Here is a 17,104-nt window from a genome sequence, read left to right as displayed (position 1 = left end):
GTAAGAAAAGAGGAAAACATGTAAAATATACACCACCGCCCGACCTCATAAATTAATTCAAGTTCTAATTCATAAATATATCAATCTTCAAATTAGTTTTCGGAAAGGGGGATGCCCCGGCCTCTGCATCAGAGCGATGCATACGGCTCAAAATCTTACCTAATCAGGAGAAAGGGCACAAGACGACGAGTAGTTGAGGATGTAAAAGTCATGCCGAACAAGGTTGTGAGTGGTTGTTTCCTCTCAAGTACTAATTGTTTTATTTTTTTACTGGTAAGTAAGTACTAATTGTCTTGGAAGAAGAGAATACCAGCCTATCACTGCTGATCCTTACGCTTGGTCAGGGAGTGCGCTTGGTAGGAGCCAATTACTCCTACTTAAATATTAGTTCAACACTTGGTAGGAGCTCACGTACACTGCTTCCCGGATAAACCAGGATGCATAATGGGATTTTCCCCATTGTTTATCACCTGCGAACGCAGTCCTCTGGCCAGGGAGCCCGGGCACTTGCCCGGGGTGGCCGGGCGCTAGCTCCGCCACTGCCCGACACCGATTCCCTCTTCGTCAACGTCGGGGACTCCCTCCAGGTTGGTACCACACCATTACCACTCACTACCTGGGATCCATCATCCATGGACGCACGCATGCAGATGCGTGCATGCATGTTTTGATCTGGTTTAGTGGTTTGGCATGGCGCATTATTTAGCCTACCACCTGCATCACTGATTAAATGCACCATCTGATGCTCATGCACCTGCACCAGTTACGTGCATGCGTTCTGATGTAAGAGACGTTTTTTTGGGTGCATTTCAGGTGCTGACGAACGGGCGGTTCCGGAGCGTGAAGCACCGGGTGGTGGCGCCGGCGGAGGGGCAGCAGTCGCGGCTGTCGGTGATCTACTTCGGCGGACCGGCGCCGACACAGCGGATCGCGCCGCTGCCGGAGCTGATGCGGGAAGGGGAGCAGAGCCTGTACAGGGAGTTCACCTGGGCCGAGTACAAGAAGGCCGCCTACAAGTCCCGCCTTGGTGACCACCGCCTCGGCCCCTTCGAGCTACCTGCCGCAGCCGCCTCGGAAGAATCCACTACCAAGGCCAACCACCGCTGCAGCAGCAACGCCGCCGTCCAGGCGCCGGCGCCGGCGCCTCACGTGGCACGAGTGCACTAGCTAGTTTAATTAATCTATCGATCCAGACTTTAGTACTGTAGGTGTCGCTTGGTTGGCAACTGCCTGTCCAATCTTCCACTGCTAGCAGCAGCAGCAGTAGTATCACCACTTCCACGTAGATATGCAGACACCCCATTTTTGTTTGTTGCTCGGTTTTGGCCGGCAGGCAACGGCTCACCGCACGCCACTGCCCGGTGTACCGTGAATAGCTTGGCACCTCAATTAGTTGGGCAAAAATGTTAGACTTGTGTAAGCTTACGAATCTTTCTTTCACTAATCTCCAACCAAAACCTGCCAAATCACCCCGTAACCCTCTCGCCACGTAAAATCCCGTGGATGTGGCAAAGCTCTTAAAGCATCTCCACTCGTTCGGCCCCAGCGCACCCGGCGATTGCTGTTTGGCCCATGCGTCGGCGGTTTTTTCGTCCTGGGGGTGATCCAGTTCCCAGCCGCGCCCCCAGGTTTCAGCACCAAGACACACATAACTTCAAACTTGTTTCCGCTGCCAAAAAAACGCCACAAGTTCGGCGATCAACACGATCTGCCACAAAGTTCGGCGATCACCATGCCATAGTTTGGCAATCAAACATACTCGAAAGTTCGGCGTTCAAAAGGAAGGACGCGTAGACAAAGGAATGCATCAAACGACGGGCGGCGTGGGACTGGCCGGCGTAGGCGTGCTCGGCATTGGCGTGGCTTCTGTGCTCGGGATGGTCGGCGGCGGCGTGGCCTCTGTGTTGGGCGTCATCGTGGCATTATCACTCGGGCTGGGCGGCGGCGTTGGGGTCGGCGTTGGCGTAGGCGCGGTCGTCAAAGGCATCTGGTTCAAGATGAGGCTGCACTCCGCCAGGTACCACGCCTTGACCTGCTCGTCCATCGTCGACATGTTCGCCCCCATCAAGAACGCCAAGTCGGTGTTCCTCTTCTTCGCGGCGACGTTGGTCCGGAGTAGGTCGAGCTTCACATCTTGCTTCGTCATCAATGCCTACCACCGCGCATCGGATTTCTCCTCCATCTTGGCGGCGTTGTTCTTGGCGTCGGCGATGCACTGCTTGATCGACGATTGTAGCCGCTCGGCAGCCGGTGCGGCGTCCTTCGCCGTCTTGGCTCTTTTGTTGCCATCAGGGCGCCCATCCGCCGCCCCCGAGGCCGGCGCGTCCGGCTTGTACGTCTCCTTGGCCTTGGCGATGGTGCGCCGGACATCCGCCCACTTTTCGCACTTCTTGATCCGGCTGAACACGTGGAGGAACTTGAACTCTTGGCCGCTGCTGTCCTGGCGGTACATGATGAACATCCGAACCATCTGCGCAGCCGAAGAAGAAGTGTCGACGACGTACACGGCGAAAAGAAGCGAGACCTAGCGGCTATACATACCTGACCCTCGACGTTGCGCCACTTTTCGGGCGAGCCGCGATCTCCTCGATGATCTCATGCCATTTGTTGCAGGCCGTGTAGATGATCGCCAATGGTTCGACATGGCCTTTGCGCCATGCTGCATGTGGATGGTGGCAAAGTAGGGGTCGACCAGCTCGCGCTCATTGAACGCCGACTTGATACGCGTCCAGTACGTGTCGGCGTTCTGGTTTGCGCCGGTGACCGGGTCAGTGCTGACGGTCTTCCATGCTTCGGCGAGGCACTCGTCTTCTCTAGGTGTCCACTTGACGCGTGGCTCGCCCGTCCTGACATTGCCCCCCCTGCCGCTTCTTCTTTTGCCCTTTCCTCGCTGGCGGCGGCTCCATCTCCTCCTTCTCTTCCTCCTCCTGCTCCTCCTCAGCATCGTCGATCTCATCATCCATGTCGCCGGTGGTGTCCATTGTGTCGTCTTGCGCGTGGGACACGGGGGAGGAGGCGGTGGCGACCGAGCCGCTCGTGATGATCTCATCCATGTTGGCTTTTGTCGCGTCGGGGTTGCCGAAATGTGATGCTGAGGCTTGCGAGAAGGGCAGGGCGCCATGATAACCCACAAGTATAGGGGATCACAACAGTTTTCGAGGGTAGAGTATTCAATCCAAATTTATTGATTCGACACAAGGGGAGCCAAAGAATATTCTCAAGTATTAGCAGCTGAGTTGTCAATTCAACCATAGCTGGAAATTTAATATCTGCAACAAAGTGTTCAATAGCAAAGTAATATGATAGTAGTGGTAACGGTAGCAAAAGTAATATTTTTGGTTTTATAGTGATTGTAACAGTAGTAACGGAAAAGTAAATAAGCGAAGAACAATATAGGAAAATCTCGTAGGCATTGGATCGGTGATGGAGAATTATGCCGGATGCGATTATTCATGCAACAGTTATAACATAGGGTGACACAGAACTAGCTCGAATTCATCAATATAATGTAGGCATGTATTCCGAATATAGTCATACGTGCTTATGGAAAAGAACTTGCATGACATCTTCTGTCCTACCCTCTCGTGGCAGCGGGGTCCTATTGGAAACTAAGGGATATTAAGGCCTCCTTTTAGTAGAGTACCGGACCAAAGCATTAACACATAGTGAATACATTAACTCCTCAAACTACGGTCATCACCGGGAGTGGTCCCGATTATTGTCACTTCGGGGTTGCCGGATCATAACACATAGTAGGTGACTATAGACTTGCAAGATAGGATCAAGAACTCACATATATTCATGAAAACATAATAGGTTCAGATCTGAAATCATGGCACTCGGGCCCTAGTGACAAGCATTAAGCATAGCAAAGTCATAGCAACATCAATCTCAGAACATAGTGGATACTAGGGATCAAACCCTAATAAAACTAACTCGATTACATGATAAATCTCATCCAACCCATCACCGCCCAGCAAGCCTATGATGGAATTACTCACGCACGGCGGTGAGCATCATGAAATTGGTGATGGAGGAAGGTTGATGATGACGTTGGCGACGGATTCCCCTCTCCGGAGCCCCGAACGGACTCCAGACCAGCCCTCCCGAGAGGTTTTAGGGCTTGGCGGTGGCTCCGTATCGTAAAACGTGATGAATCCTTCTCTCTGATTGTTTCTCCCCGAAAGTGAATATATGGAGTCAGGGTTGAGGGCGGTGGAGCATCAGGGGGCCCACGAGGCAGGGGGGTAGGGCACGCCCCCACCCTCGTGGACAGGGTGTGGGCCCCCTGGCGTGGATCTTTCTTCCAGTATTTTTTATATATTCCAAAATAATTCTCCGTTGATTTTCAGGTCATTCCGAGAACTTTTATTTCTGCATAAAAATAACACCATGGCAATTCTGCTGAAAACAACGTCAGTTCGGGTTAGTTCCATTCAGATCATGCAAGTTAGAGTCCAAAACAAGGGCAAAAGTGTTTGAAAAAGTAGATACGACAGAGACGTATCAACTCCCCAAGCTTAAACCTTTGTGTCGGGGATATATCCCACGGCGTAACCCGGCCGGACTTGATGACTCACCAGAGACCCAGCTGATACTTGGTGTTTCATTTGTAAGCCGCTCGGAGATTGGCTGTTGACTAGTAACTTGGCGGGCGGGACAGAAGGATGATAAGGCCCAAGGCCCAGAAGGCCGGTTTATGTTAATGGTGGGCTGATTTAAGAGGAAAGACATGAGGAATATTTACCTTACAAGGAGTTAAGACCCGGACTTGTATCCGGTTTGTATTAGAAGGTAGACTAGTCCTAATCCTAATAGGACTCCACATGTAACCCGCCCCTCTAACTTATATAAGGAGGGGCAGGGCTCCCCAAAGAGGGACAAGTAAGAAGAAACAATCTCTAGGGCTAGACACAAAGGGGGAGCCGGCTTATGCGGCGACTCTCTCATGAGCATAATGAGATCTAGCCATAAACAACACGTAGGGTTGTTACCGGATGATGTTTCCCGGGGCCCGAAGCTGTCTAAATCCTTGCGTTGCGTTGCGTCTCTCGATTCCAATCAACCCCTCTCAAGCTACCACATAGATGCGCTGGCCTCATGACTAAGTCCTCACACTAGGACATCTGCCGTGACAATTCCACGACAGTTGGCGCCCACCGTGGGGCCTGCGCACGATGGTGTTGAGTTTTGAAGGGATCTTAGCTAAGGTTTCGAGAGGTTCGCAAGTTTCCGGGTGAAGAGAAATCAGTTTTGGAAGGATCTATGTCGGTGTCAAAACCGGCGGATCTCGGGTAGGGGGTCCCGAACTGTGCGTCTAGGCAGATGGTAACAGGAGGCAGGGGACACAATGTTTTACCCAGGTTCGGGCCCTCTTGATGGAGGTAAAAGCCTACGTCCTGCTTGATTAATATTGATGATATGGGTAGTACAAGAGCAGATCTACCACGAGATCAAGGAGGCTAAACCCTAGAAGCTAGCCTATGGTATGATTGTTGTTCGTCCTACGGACTAAAACCCTCCGGTTTATATAGACACCGGAGAGGGCTAGGGTTACACAGAGTCGGTTACAATGGTAGGAGATCTACATATCCGTATCGCCAAGCTTGCCTTCCACGCCAAGGAAAGTCCCTTCCGAACACGGGACGAAGTCTTCTATCTTGTATCTTCATAGTCCAGGAGTCCAGCCGAAGGTATAGTCCGGCTATCCGGACACCCCCTAATCCAGGACTCCCTCAGTAGCCCCTGAACCAGGCTTCAATGACGACGAGTCCGGCGCGCGGATTGTCTTCGGCATTGCAAGGTGGGTTCCTCCTCCAAGTACTTCATAGAAGATTTTGAACACGAATGTAGTGTCCGGCTCTGCAAAATAAGTTTCCACATATTGCCATAGAGAGAATAATATTTACACAAATCTAATCTGCTGACGTATTCCGTAGCGTGACATCACACCACGGCCAAGTCTTTATCCGAATCGTCTTACTGTCCCACCTCAGCGCGTTTAGCGAGGCGGTTTCCTTGGCACGTCTCGTTAAAGCAGAGATCGTGTCCCCTTATTCCGGGATTCTCATCAATACGGGCGTGGGTAACCCAACCGCGCCATTGATTACGGCGCTCGGGAGATAAGCGAGTTTACCAGGCTGGTGGGGACGCATAGTCGCGTCCACCCATATAAGGGGATAAGGATCCACCTTTTCATCCATGCCTTCTTCCTCCTTTGCCTATCCATTTCCGCGAACTCAAGCTCCAGCGCCCAAGTCCGCACACCCCACCTCAACCTTCTCCAGCCATGTCCGGAGCGGGAGGCAAGTGGATGGTCTCCTCCGTCACGGAGGGACACGTCAAAAAACTGAGGAAGGCCGGATACTTGTCTAACGACATTGCGCACCGGCTTCCCGGAGAGGGGCAGCTCATCCCCACCCCTAGGCCCCATGAGAGGGTGGTGTTCCTCCCCCATTTCCTCCGTGGAGTGGGCTTCCCTCTCCACCCATTTGTCCGGGGGCTCATGTTCTACTATGGCCTGGATTTCCACGATCTGGCCCCAAACTTTGTCCTCAACATCTCAGCGTTTATCGTCGTGTGCGAGGCTTTCTTCCGCATCCACCCCCATTTCGGCCTATGGCTCAAGACTTTCAATGTCAAGCCGAAGGTGGTGCGCGGCACCCAGGCGGAGTGCGGAGGCGCCATGGTGGGCAAGATGCCCAACGTCCTATGGCTCAAGGGCTCCTTCATGGAGTCCCTAAATGGGTGGCAATCGGGGTGGTTTTACATCACCGAGCCGCGCGACCTTGAATGGGTCGCAGCCCCCGAGTTCCGATCCGGACCCCCTACGCGGCTCGCCTCCTGGAAAGAGACGGGCCTGTCGTGGGGCAAAAAAGGAGAGCTGACCAGACTCCAAACATGCGTCCAAACCCTGGTGGACAAGAAGCTCAAACTTGTCAATGTAGTCCAGGTTATGCTCATCCGCCGGATCCTCCCGTGTCAACAACGGGCTTTCAACTTGTGGGAGTTCGACCCGGCGCGGCACCGGACTCTGAGCAGGCTCTTCGACACGATGTACGAAGATGCCTGGAAGGTGCTTTTCAAGGGCGCCGAGGCCCCCGCATCCGCTACCGAGGATCGCGGATTCAGCACGCAGCGGTAAGCTGTTTTTACCTTTTACAGGGTATTAGTCTTTCATAGTTTGACTCCATGCGGGATCTAAGCTCCCTTACCTTTGACAGGATTGGCAGGAGACGTCCGGACAGATCAACTGTCCGGCTCCTTTGCCCGAAGGCCCAGCGGACGCTCGCTTGGCGAAGCTGCTGGTTCCGGCACCCTACATGGTGCCGGAGAAGAAGGCCGAGAAGAAGGCCACGGGGACTCAAAAGAGTGCCCGGCGCTAGGAGGTGTCGGATTCATCATCCGACGACTCCAAGGCGCACTCCTCCCATGAAGACGAGGAGGAGGAAGAAGAGACCTCTCCCCCTCCAGCGGGGGAAGGGAAGAAAAGGAAGGCCGCCCCAACTGGGGAGGCCGAAGGCTCCAAGAGGGAAAAGACCCCTCCTTCGGACTACTCCACCAACAACGACGACGGCGAAGAGGAGTGGCCGCACAGGGCCAAGCCCCTGGCGAGATCGTAAGTATCCGGATACCAGAATGATTCATAGTATTCTCCCATTGCACAACTTTTCCTTACGTCGAACATGTCTATGCAGTCCGCCCAAGGCCAGGCTCGACGAGTCGTCGAGCGGCTCCCTGGATTCGTCGGATGTGAATTCGCTTCCGGCGGCTACCTCCCCCACCCTACGGACGACGCCGAGGTGGCATCCCAATAGGTTCCAAGCCAGGAGGAGGTGGTCCTGGAGGCTCCGCAAGGCGACCTCCCGGACTCCAGGCGTGAAGGGGATAGAACCCCCAAGGGCTCTAAGTCTGGCTTTGAGCCGGACACCGCGCCGGAACCTTCAACGGTTCTGGACTCCGGCAGGCAGCCTCCTTCCAAGAGGAGCAAGCCTACCGAGCCGGTGACCTCCATCCAACCGGAGGCACCGGACAATTTGCTGGAGGTGCTTAACGGCGCCTCCATCAACGAGGAGCACCGCACTATTGTGAGTGCGGTGATCCAGAAGGTTCAGTCCGCCAAGAGCGGATTGACTGAAGCCTGTGCCAGCCTTCTAACAAGCTTTAAGGTAAGTAAGGAGTATGTAAAAATATTACCGCATAGACAGTAGCTCCTGATGCTCTGTTCGGCGTTCGGAAAGAAAAGCCGAATAGAGGATCTAATAACATTCGCAGGAGTCTAACAAAAGTAAGTCAATATGCGTATGCAGGTTTCGCTACTAGCATCCGCCGCACTGACAGCGGAGGTGGGCACGCTGAAGCAGAACCTCGAGCGGTCCGAGCAAGAGCTCGGCCTAGCCAAGCAGCAGCTCGAGGAGAAGGAAGGTAAGAAATACCTTATTGAAATATGTGAAAGGTGCAATTGCAAAAAGTGACAGGATTAACGCAGCTATTGTAGGGGCCACAACTGAGGTGGCGACCCTTAAGCAAGCGCTGTCCGAGGCCGAGAAGAGGGCGGCCACGGAGCGCACTGAGCGGGAGAAGCATGAGACGCAGGTTGGCGAGGTGCGGCAAGAGCTCCAGGCTCTCATGAAAAAACATGAGAGTTTGGAGTTTGACTCGAAGACGCGAGAGTCTGAGCTTGCGGCGGCCATTGAAGATGCCAAGTCTGCCAAGGCCGAAGCCCAGAAGGCCCTTCAAGAGGTTGAGGCAATAAAAAGGATAGCGGCGGGTAAGGCATCCTTTATGCAAAGCAAGCACGTAAAAGTGAATTACTTGTTACTTACCCGAATCCGGAGCTCTCCAGGAGCATTCGCAGACTTGCCCCGTAGCGTGTCGGATGCCGTCGCCTTCTACCGAGCCGAGGAGGGAAGCTCGACGGAGAAGGTGTTCTGGTCTCAGTATGCTGAGGCCGAACACCCGGTGCCCTTAAGCGACCAACTGAAACAGCTGGTCGAGCTCCATAAGGTGGCCGAACAGGCCATGAAGGGCCTCATAGTCCGGCTGTGGCCTGGAGAGACCATGCCTGGGAGCTACTTCGGGCTGGTGAGGCAGCTGGTGGAGGCCTGTCCAAGGCTCGAAGTCATCAAGCGCTCCGTATGCATCGAGGGTGCCCGTAGGGCGCTTGCCCGTGCGAAGGTGCACTGGGGCAAGCTGGATGCTGAGAAGCTTGTGAAGGACGGGCCACCGCCGGGCAAGGAGCATCGCAAGCCCGAGATGTATTATGATGGCATTCTGAAGGGTGCCCGCCTTGTGGCGGATGAATGTTCCATGAAGGTAATTTTTTAGTAAACTCGCTCGTTTTGTCCTGTGCGCTGAAAACTTGGTCATGTGCGCTAAGCAATGGTTTTTGAATTTAAAATATTACCTTCTGTGCGGCCGTTTATCAAATTTGAGATATGGCGAGTCGTCGGCTTCTGCCCCCATGGCACGAGTGCTAGGGTGTTTGGGATAAACATGAGCACTCTTTTTCCCATTCTTGGGTCCTTCGAGAGAGGCGCTCAACACAACGAACAAAGTAATCGGACTATAATGCTTGAACACTCTCACTTAGCCATAGAATTCTATAATTTTAAATTTCGGCGAAGCCCCTAGTGTTCGGAAGACCGAGTTCGGGGCGCTATCCACGCCTAGGCCGGACAAAGCCGACTCCTCGCTCTAAGCGGCATAAGTCTTTAGGGACTCGAAAACCTCTCAAACAACGACCAGCTCTCGCCTCATCATGACGGGCAGTTTTAGCTTTCTCTACTGAGGTGCTTAGCCTAGCTCAACTGGGGCATAATCGCAGTAGTTCTCCTAGTGCTACCTTAGCCGATATAACGGATCGTAAGGTACCAAAACATAGGAGCCGGGCAAACCCAACTATTGACCCAAGACATGATTCGGAGCCGATGCATATAATGGTATAAGTTCGGGGTGCCGCTCTTGTGAAAGTGTTCGGACTTCTCACACCGTATTGTGGGGTACTTAAGCCCCTGGCGTATTGGCCGTACAAAAGTGTACGGGTGCAACATGTCATTAATGAACATATATTCGTAAAAAAGGGTAATGCAATAATAGATGGAAGCTATGCATTGTTTATTTAAAAAAGGCTGCGATCAAAGGAGGACGATACAAATAGTGCGATAAGAAAAAGATGGGACTATCAAATATGTCCTTTCCAGGGGTGAGCTGCGAAATGTTATGTGAAATAGGTATACTGCTCGTTATAGAGACCACCTTAGAGTTCCGTAGTGTGGCGTAGCTTTCTGCTCCCCTGGTTGTTGTATCGTTTGTGCGGCAATTGTACTGCCGGACAAGGCTTCCGAAGAGTGGAGTCCTGAAAGTAAGAGAAAATGAAAAAGTCGGCAGCCCCTAGTGCGGTTTAAGCCGTGTTTCAGGCGTGCCGTGATTGTGCCCCTCCCCTTTTGCCCATGGTATTTCCAGAGCGTAGTTATGTACGTGCAACATTGGTTTCGCAAGATCGCGAGGGCTGGGGTTGGGGCCGCATTGCTACGCTTGCTCGGAACGTGCCCGGCGGTCTTGTTGTAGGTTACTCCGGCCGCGCTTGACGGTGTCCAGACGTTTAATGGCCGGACTAGAGAATTTCCCTGAGAGGCTGCTTTGTACTTCCGCTGCGATAGCCGCCGTATGCTCCTCCGTTCGGAGAGAGCGTTCGGTGTTTCCATTGACCGTGATGACTCCTCGAGGGCCTGGCATTTTGAGCTTGAGGTAAGCGTAGTGCGGCACCACATTGAACTTGGCAAATGCGGTTCGCCCGAGCAGTGCGTGACTGCGGAACGGAACTATGTCGAAGATTAACTCCTCGCTTCAGAAATTATCCGGAGATCCGAAGACCACTTCAAGTGTAACTGAGCCTGTACAGTTGGCCTCTACACCTGGTATGACGCCTTTAAAGGTCGTTTTAGTGGGTTTAATCCTCGAGGGATCGATGCCCATTTTCCGCACTGTATCCTGATAAAGCAGGTTCAGACTGTTGCCGCCGTCCATAAGGACTCTAGTGAGGTGAAATCCGTCAATAATTGGGTCTAGAACCAATGCGGCGAATCCGCCATGACGGGTGCTAGTGGGGTGGTCCCTTCGATCAAAAGTGATCAGGCAGGAAGACCATGGGTTGAACTTTGGGACGACTGGCTCCATCGCGTATACGTCCCTTAGCGCATGCTTCCGCTCCCTCTTGGGGACGTGGGTTGCGTATATCATGTTCACCGTCCGCACTTGTGGGGGAAAACCTTTCTGTCCACTGTTGTTCGGCGGCCGGGGCTCCTCCTCATCATCGCTATGCAGCCCCTTGTCTCTGCTTTCGGCATTTAACTTGCCTGCCTGCTTGAACACCCAACAATCCCTGTTGGTGTGATTGGCTGGTTTTTGGGGGTGCCATGTATCTGGCATGAGCGATCGAGTATTCGGTCCAAACTGGACGGGCCTGGAGTATTTCTTTTGAATGGCTTTTTCCTCTGACCGGGTTTAGAGCCTCTGAATCCGGCATTAACTGTCGTATCCTCAGCATTGTCGTCATTAATGCGGCGCTTTTGCTTGTTGCGACGCGACCTGCCACTACTGTCCTTGGTATCCGAATTACCAGGGCTCTTGGTCATGTTATTGCTGCGAGCTAGCCAGCTATCTTCTCAAGCGCAAAAGCGGGTCATAAGTGTCGTGAGGGCTGCCATAGATTTCGGCTTTTCCTGTCCTAGGTGCCGTGCAAGCCACTCGTCGTGGATGTTATGCTTGAAGGCTGCTAGGGCCTCTGCGTCCGGACAGTCGACGATTTGATTTTTCTTGGTTAGGAACCATGTCCAGAATTGTCTGGCCGATTCCTCTGGCTGCTGAATTATGTGGCTAAGGTCATCGGCGTCTGGTTGTCGCACATAAGTGCGCTGGAAATTGTCGAGGAATGCGGCTTCCAGGTCCTCCCAACAACCAATTGATTCTGCTGGCAAGCTGTTAAGCCAATGCTGAGCTGGTCCTTTAAGCTTGAGTGGGAGGTATTTGATGGCGTGTAGGTCATCACCGCGGGCCATGTGGATATGAAGGAGATAGTCCTCGATCCATACCGCAGGATCTGTTGTGCCATCATATGATTCGATGTTCACGGGTTTGAAACCCTCAGGGATTTGATGATCCATTACTTGTGAAGCATAGTGGGTGTGCGGCGCCTCTGTATTGGGCTATATCACGACGCAGCTCAAACGAGCTTTGTCTACGGTGTTCGGCCCGGCCGGATTGACCGTATCCGGAGTGACGGTTACTGTCTCGTGCCAGGGGGCACCCACGCGATCCGTAGATCGATCTTGTTTGCCTTGCCTTGTCCTCCAATATATCTCGCAGGTCTGGCGCATTTTCCCGTGCCTTGGTATTTTTTGAGCGGCGCCGGGGTGCGGCTTGAGTGGAGGGCCAAGAGGCCTCTCTGTCACGGCCACGGGGTGGCCGGTCGACCGCATCATGAGCTGGTGATGTAGGTTTAGGTGCTACCTCCTCTAATCGGGGTAGTAACCTGCGCTTTAGATAGCTCTTGGAGGGGCGTTCGAGTTCATACTCTTCGGCTGCAAGGACTTCAGTCCATCTGTTGGCTAGCAAATCTTGATCAGCTCTAAGTTGTTGCTGTTTTTTCTTGAGGCTGCTCGCCGTGGCCATAAGCCTGCATTTGAAACGCTCTTGTTCGACGGGATCCTCCGGCACGACAAATTCGTCGTCGTCGAGGCTTGCCTCGTCTTCGGAGGGAGGCATATAATTATCGTCCTCGACCTCTCTGTCTGCCGCTCTCTCATGAGGGTTGGCTTCTCCGTCCTCCTATGCTGAATCTTGCTGGAGGTGGTTGTCTTCGTCACTGTCCGGGGTGTTATTATTTCCCGTGCCGGAATCATCGTTTTTGCTTTGGCGGGATTTAGAGCGGCGCCCCTGACGCCGGCGCTTAGGCTACTTCTTGGAGGGGTCATCCTCCGCTGTTCCATCGCCATTGCCTTCTTTTGGGGTGTCCACCATGTATATATCATACGACGAGGTGGCTTTCCAGTGCCCTAGAGACGCTGGTTCTTGATCGTCTCCTGCATCGGCGTCCATACCGTCGATGTCTTCGGAGTCGAAGCCGAGCATGTCGGTTAAATCATCGACAGTGGCTACGAAGTGGGTGGTGGGTGGGCTTTGAATTTCTTCATCATCCGCATCCCAACCTTGCTGACCATAGTCCGGCCAGGGCTCTCCTGATAAAGAGAGAGACTTTAGTGAATTTAGAATATCGCCGAAGGGCGAGTGCTGAAAGATGTCTGCGGCGGTGAACTCCATGATCGGCGCCCAATCGGGTTCGATCGGTAGGGGCGCGGAGGGCTCGGAGTCTGACTCCTTGGAGTCACGGGCTTCGCAGAGAATAGGGCTGGTGTTCGGCTCGATCGCCGTAGAGATTACAGCCCCCGAGGCGGTGTTCAACCACCCATCCTCGATTGGCGCAGTTGGTTCTGAATTAAGGGTCGGAGCTGATGCGGGTGCGGCCTCCAGGGCACTGTTCGGCAGCAGAGCTAGATCATGCCCATCGTGACAGTGCGGCGTGCTCGGCTGCGGCTCGAATCCGTCGAAGATCAAGTCTCCGCGGAGGTCCGTTGTGTAGTTTAAATTTCCAAATCTGACCTGACGGCCAGGGGCGTAGCTTTCGATCTGCTCCAGATGGCCAAGCGAATTGGCCCGCAGTGCAAAGCCGCCAAATACGAAGATCTGTCCGGGGAGAAAAGTCTCACCCTGGATCGCATCGTCGTTGATGATTGGAGGAGCCATCGGGCCTAAAAGTGACGACACAGAGGAACTCTCAATGAAAGCACCAATGTCGGTGTCAAAACCGGCGGATCTCGGGTAGGGGTCCCGAACTGTGCGTCTAGGCGGATGGTAATAGGAGGCAGGGGACACAATGTTTTACCCAGGTTCGGGCCCTCTTGATGGAGGTAAAACCCTACGTCCTGCTTGATTAATATTGATGATATGAGTAGTACAAGAGTAAATCTACCACGAGATCAAGGAGGCTAAACCCTAGAAGCTAGCCTATGATATGATTGTTGTTCGTCCTACGGACTAAAACCCTTCGGTTTATATAGATACCGAAGAGGGCTAGGGTTACACAGAGTCGGTTACAATGGTAGGAGATCTACATATCCGTATCGCCAAGCTTGCCTTCCACGCCAAGGAAAGTCCTTTCCGGACACGGGACGAAGTCTTCAATCTTGTATCTTTATAGTTCAGGAGTCCGGCCGAAGGTATAGTCCGGCTATCCGGACACCCCCTAATTCAGGACTCCCTCAATCTACATGAGCTTTTATCACGATCAGAATTTTTTTTTGTGGTTTTCATTCGGTCGGTCAGCAAGATTGTCAGAGAAGATCCCTGGTTTGCTCATCCTGAAGGTTTTGTTTAGTATTGGTTTTCGGAAATCTGATGGGTGCAAGTCATCAACGTGCACAAGACCAAATTGTTCCGTCCCCGCCGACAGCTGCCTCGCAGGCACATTCCTCGCTTTTTGTCACCTCAACCACGGACTCGAGCGCCGTCTCCGTGGCTAATCGCACCTTTGTCATCGAATCTGCCTTGGTGCTGTGAGTCGCCCAAGGACTCTGTTTCCGACTTGGACTCTAAAGCCGATGTCGCTGTCACATCGTCCGCCGTTTTCCTCCACTACTGCTACCAAGCCGCCGAGTTGCTGTTGGGGCCGCCGAGGTCAAACCAAGCCGTGAGAGACCGCTGAAACAATTCCAAAGTGATTTGATTGATCGCTATACTGCTACTGCCAAACAGTAGTGTTGTTCCCACTACATAAAATCCAAGGCTGATTTGTCTGCTAGTACTGCTTCCACATGAAAGTAGTCTGCTAGTTCGGTTTTTTTGTTCTCCATTCAGCTGTTACGTGCACACCAGGAAGACTGAAGAGAAAGTTAAAGTAACCACGACCCGGATTGGATGGGGTCGTGGGCGTGGACTCGTTTCACCATTGTTGCGGACATCGCTGCGCCTCGATCCCGTTTCGGAGCCGCCCTCGAGCCCGCATCAGTTGCCACAGCCTCGTCTTCATCGCTCCGAGTCGCCGCTGGCCGGCGGGTCGCCTGACTCTGGCTCCGCCTCGCCACCGCATGCTCGCCAGCGCGTTTCCGAGCCGCCTCCCAGGTCTGGCTTTGAGCCGTCGGCGCCTCTCGCGCACGTCCCTCCTGCTGTACTGCACACGTGCCGAGCCACTAGACCATGCCGAGCCTCTCCACCGTGGCTCCCCTTGCCACGGCCTCTGCCTGAGCCGCCGCCGTCCGCGAGCTGCCGCGGCCCGCCCTCAGCAAACCGCCTGGCCCGCCTCACCGACACCGGCGTCCTCCACGCCCGAGCCGTCACTGGCTCCCCTCGCGTTGGCGCTGCCCCGTCCGCGCTGGCTGCGACCCGCGCCCCCGGCGTCTCCACCTCTGCTCTCCGCCCGCGGGTGCACCCTGAGTTGCCACCACCGCCTACGAGCCGGTCTGGCAGAAGATTTTGTGTTAAAAACAAATACGCAGCTTGCTAGAACAAAGACATTCTGACTTGTTATGCCCAGAAGGTTTCTAAAGAAGATCATGTGGTAGAGAAATCAAAACTACCGCTACACTCTGGCACTGGTTCTGCTACTTGGTTTATTAAACATTAGGCCAGACGAGGTACAAGTTCCACCGTAAGTAAAACTTTTGTCCAAGCAAAGGTCATCTGCTGTCCGGCAGAGAACAAACAACATCATCGGTTATTCAAAGGCATCAGGTGATATCCATCTAAATCTATTTTATCAGCATATACTAAATTGTTTGAGAGCAATTACTCTGGTCTGTGGTATTGTTTCACAAGACCATTGTTCATTGCAAAGGTGTTGCAAATGGGCATGCGCCAATATTATTTTTGCATTAACGCTCGTCCATGCCATGTTGTTTGATGGATACATGCGCGAATCAATGACGCCGCTACATCAACACAACATGATTGACTCGCCCGTCCGCACTGGCTTACAACGCCGTGGTCGGCCCGGCTGTCTGTTCCCGCGGCCGACTCGGCCGTGATTGATTTCAGCTTCACCGTGGTGATGATCAACTCCGCGGTGGATATTTTATAGCCTAACATACCAGGTGAAATCCATCAAGTATATTTTTATATTATATATTGCTTTCTTTAAAAGAGCAATTACTCGGGCTTGCAAAGTTATCTAATGCAGGACCCTAAACCGCCATATTGGTGCAAATTTAAAGGCCGTCAGAAAATTTCCGTCTTAAAAAGAAGGATTTCGGTTTAAAAATCCGGCTCCAGGGAAAGCTGTCTCCCACAAAGCTTTGAAGCTCTCAATATCTGGTTTAAGAATTTCCAGTTCAAAAGAATAATATCTCGCAAGTTCGAGTTCTCAGGAAAAATTAAGTGGACCAAAGAGAGTCTGTTGCAAAAGCACAGCTCAAACATAGGTGCCCCTTGAGCACAGCTCACAGTATCATTTGGGGGCTTGGTCGTATTCGAACCATAGCTACACCTCTTAATCCGACTATCAAGCCAATATTATCATAAGAGCACATCTCTGGTTACTTCGGTAATCCGGCTATCAAGCCAATATTACATAAGGGGCCAAAGAGAGCCTGCTGCACAACACAGCTCAAACATGGATATCCCTTGAGCACAACTCACAATATCACTTGGGGGCTATGTCCGAACCATAGTTATACCTCTTGATAGGCTTAAGGCCACCAGGGAAATCACTTGGGGGCTCTGGTCGTATCCGAACCATAGCTTATACCCTCTTGATCGGCGTAAGGCCACCAGGATAATCACTTGGGGGCTCTGGTCGTATCCGAACCATAGCTACACCTATTGATAGGCTTAAGGCCACCAGCGAAATCACTTGGGGGCTATGGGTTGGAACCATAGTTACACCTCTTGATAGGCATAAGGGCACCAGGGAAATCACTTGGGGGCTTGGTCGTATTCGAACCATAGCTACACCTCTTGATCGGCGCAATGCCACAATTATGACTACTTGGGGGCTCTGGTCATATCCGAACCAAAGATTAAACCCTCTTGATCACACACATACATCATCATA

The 17,104-nt window shown here is 52.8% G+C and overlaps 1 protein-coding gene across 1 annotated transcript; it reads left to right on the top strand.

The window, feature by feature from the left end:
• Positions 1-407: 407 nt before the first annotated feature.
• Positions 408-1,427, top strand: LOC125533111 (gibberellin 2-beta-dioxygenase 3-like). Its single transcript, XM_048696881.2, has 2 exons — positions 408-587; positions 814-1,427. Exons 1-2 carry the CDS (start codon positions 438-440, stop codon positions 1,165-1,167), a joined length of 504 nt encoding a protein of 167 aa, XP_048552838.1. The 5' UTR covers positions 408-437; the 3' UTR covers positions 1,168-1,427.
• Positions 1,428-17,104: the final 15,677 nt, after the last annotated feature.

Source organism: Triticum urartu, chromosome 1A, assembly GCF_056163025.1.
Source record: "Triticum urartu cultivar PI428250 chromosome 1A, HENAU_Tu73, whole genome shotgun sequence".
In the NCBI taxonomy this organism is placed as follows: domain Eukaryota; kingdom Viridiplantae; phylum Streptophyta; class Magnoliopsida; order Poales; family Poaceae; genus Triticum; species Triticum urartu.
Note: the sequence above shows the minus strand (reverse complement) of the source record. Positions and strands in the feature narration are given on the sequence as shown.

Coding starts and splice junctions, on each gene's coding strand:
- LOC125533111 (XM_048696881.2), top strand. CDS start 438: ATGCATAATGGGATTTTCCCCATTGTTTATCACCTGCGAACGCAGTCC. Junction 588..813: donor ACGTCGGGGACTCCCTCCAG/GTTGGTACCACA, acceptor GGTGCATTTCAG/GTGCTGACGAACGGGCGGTT.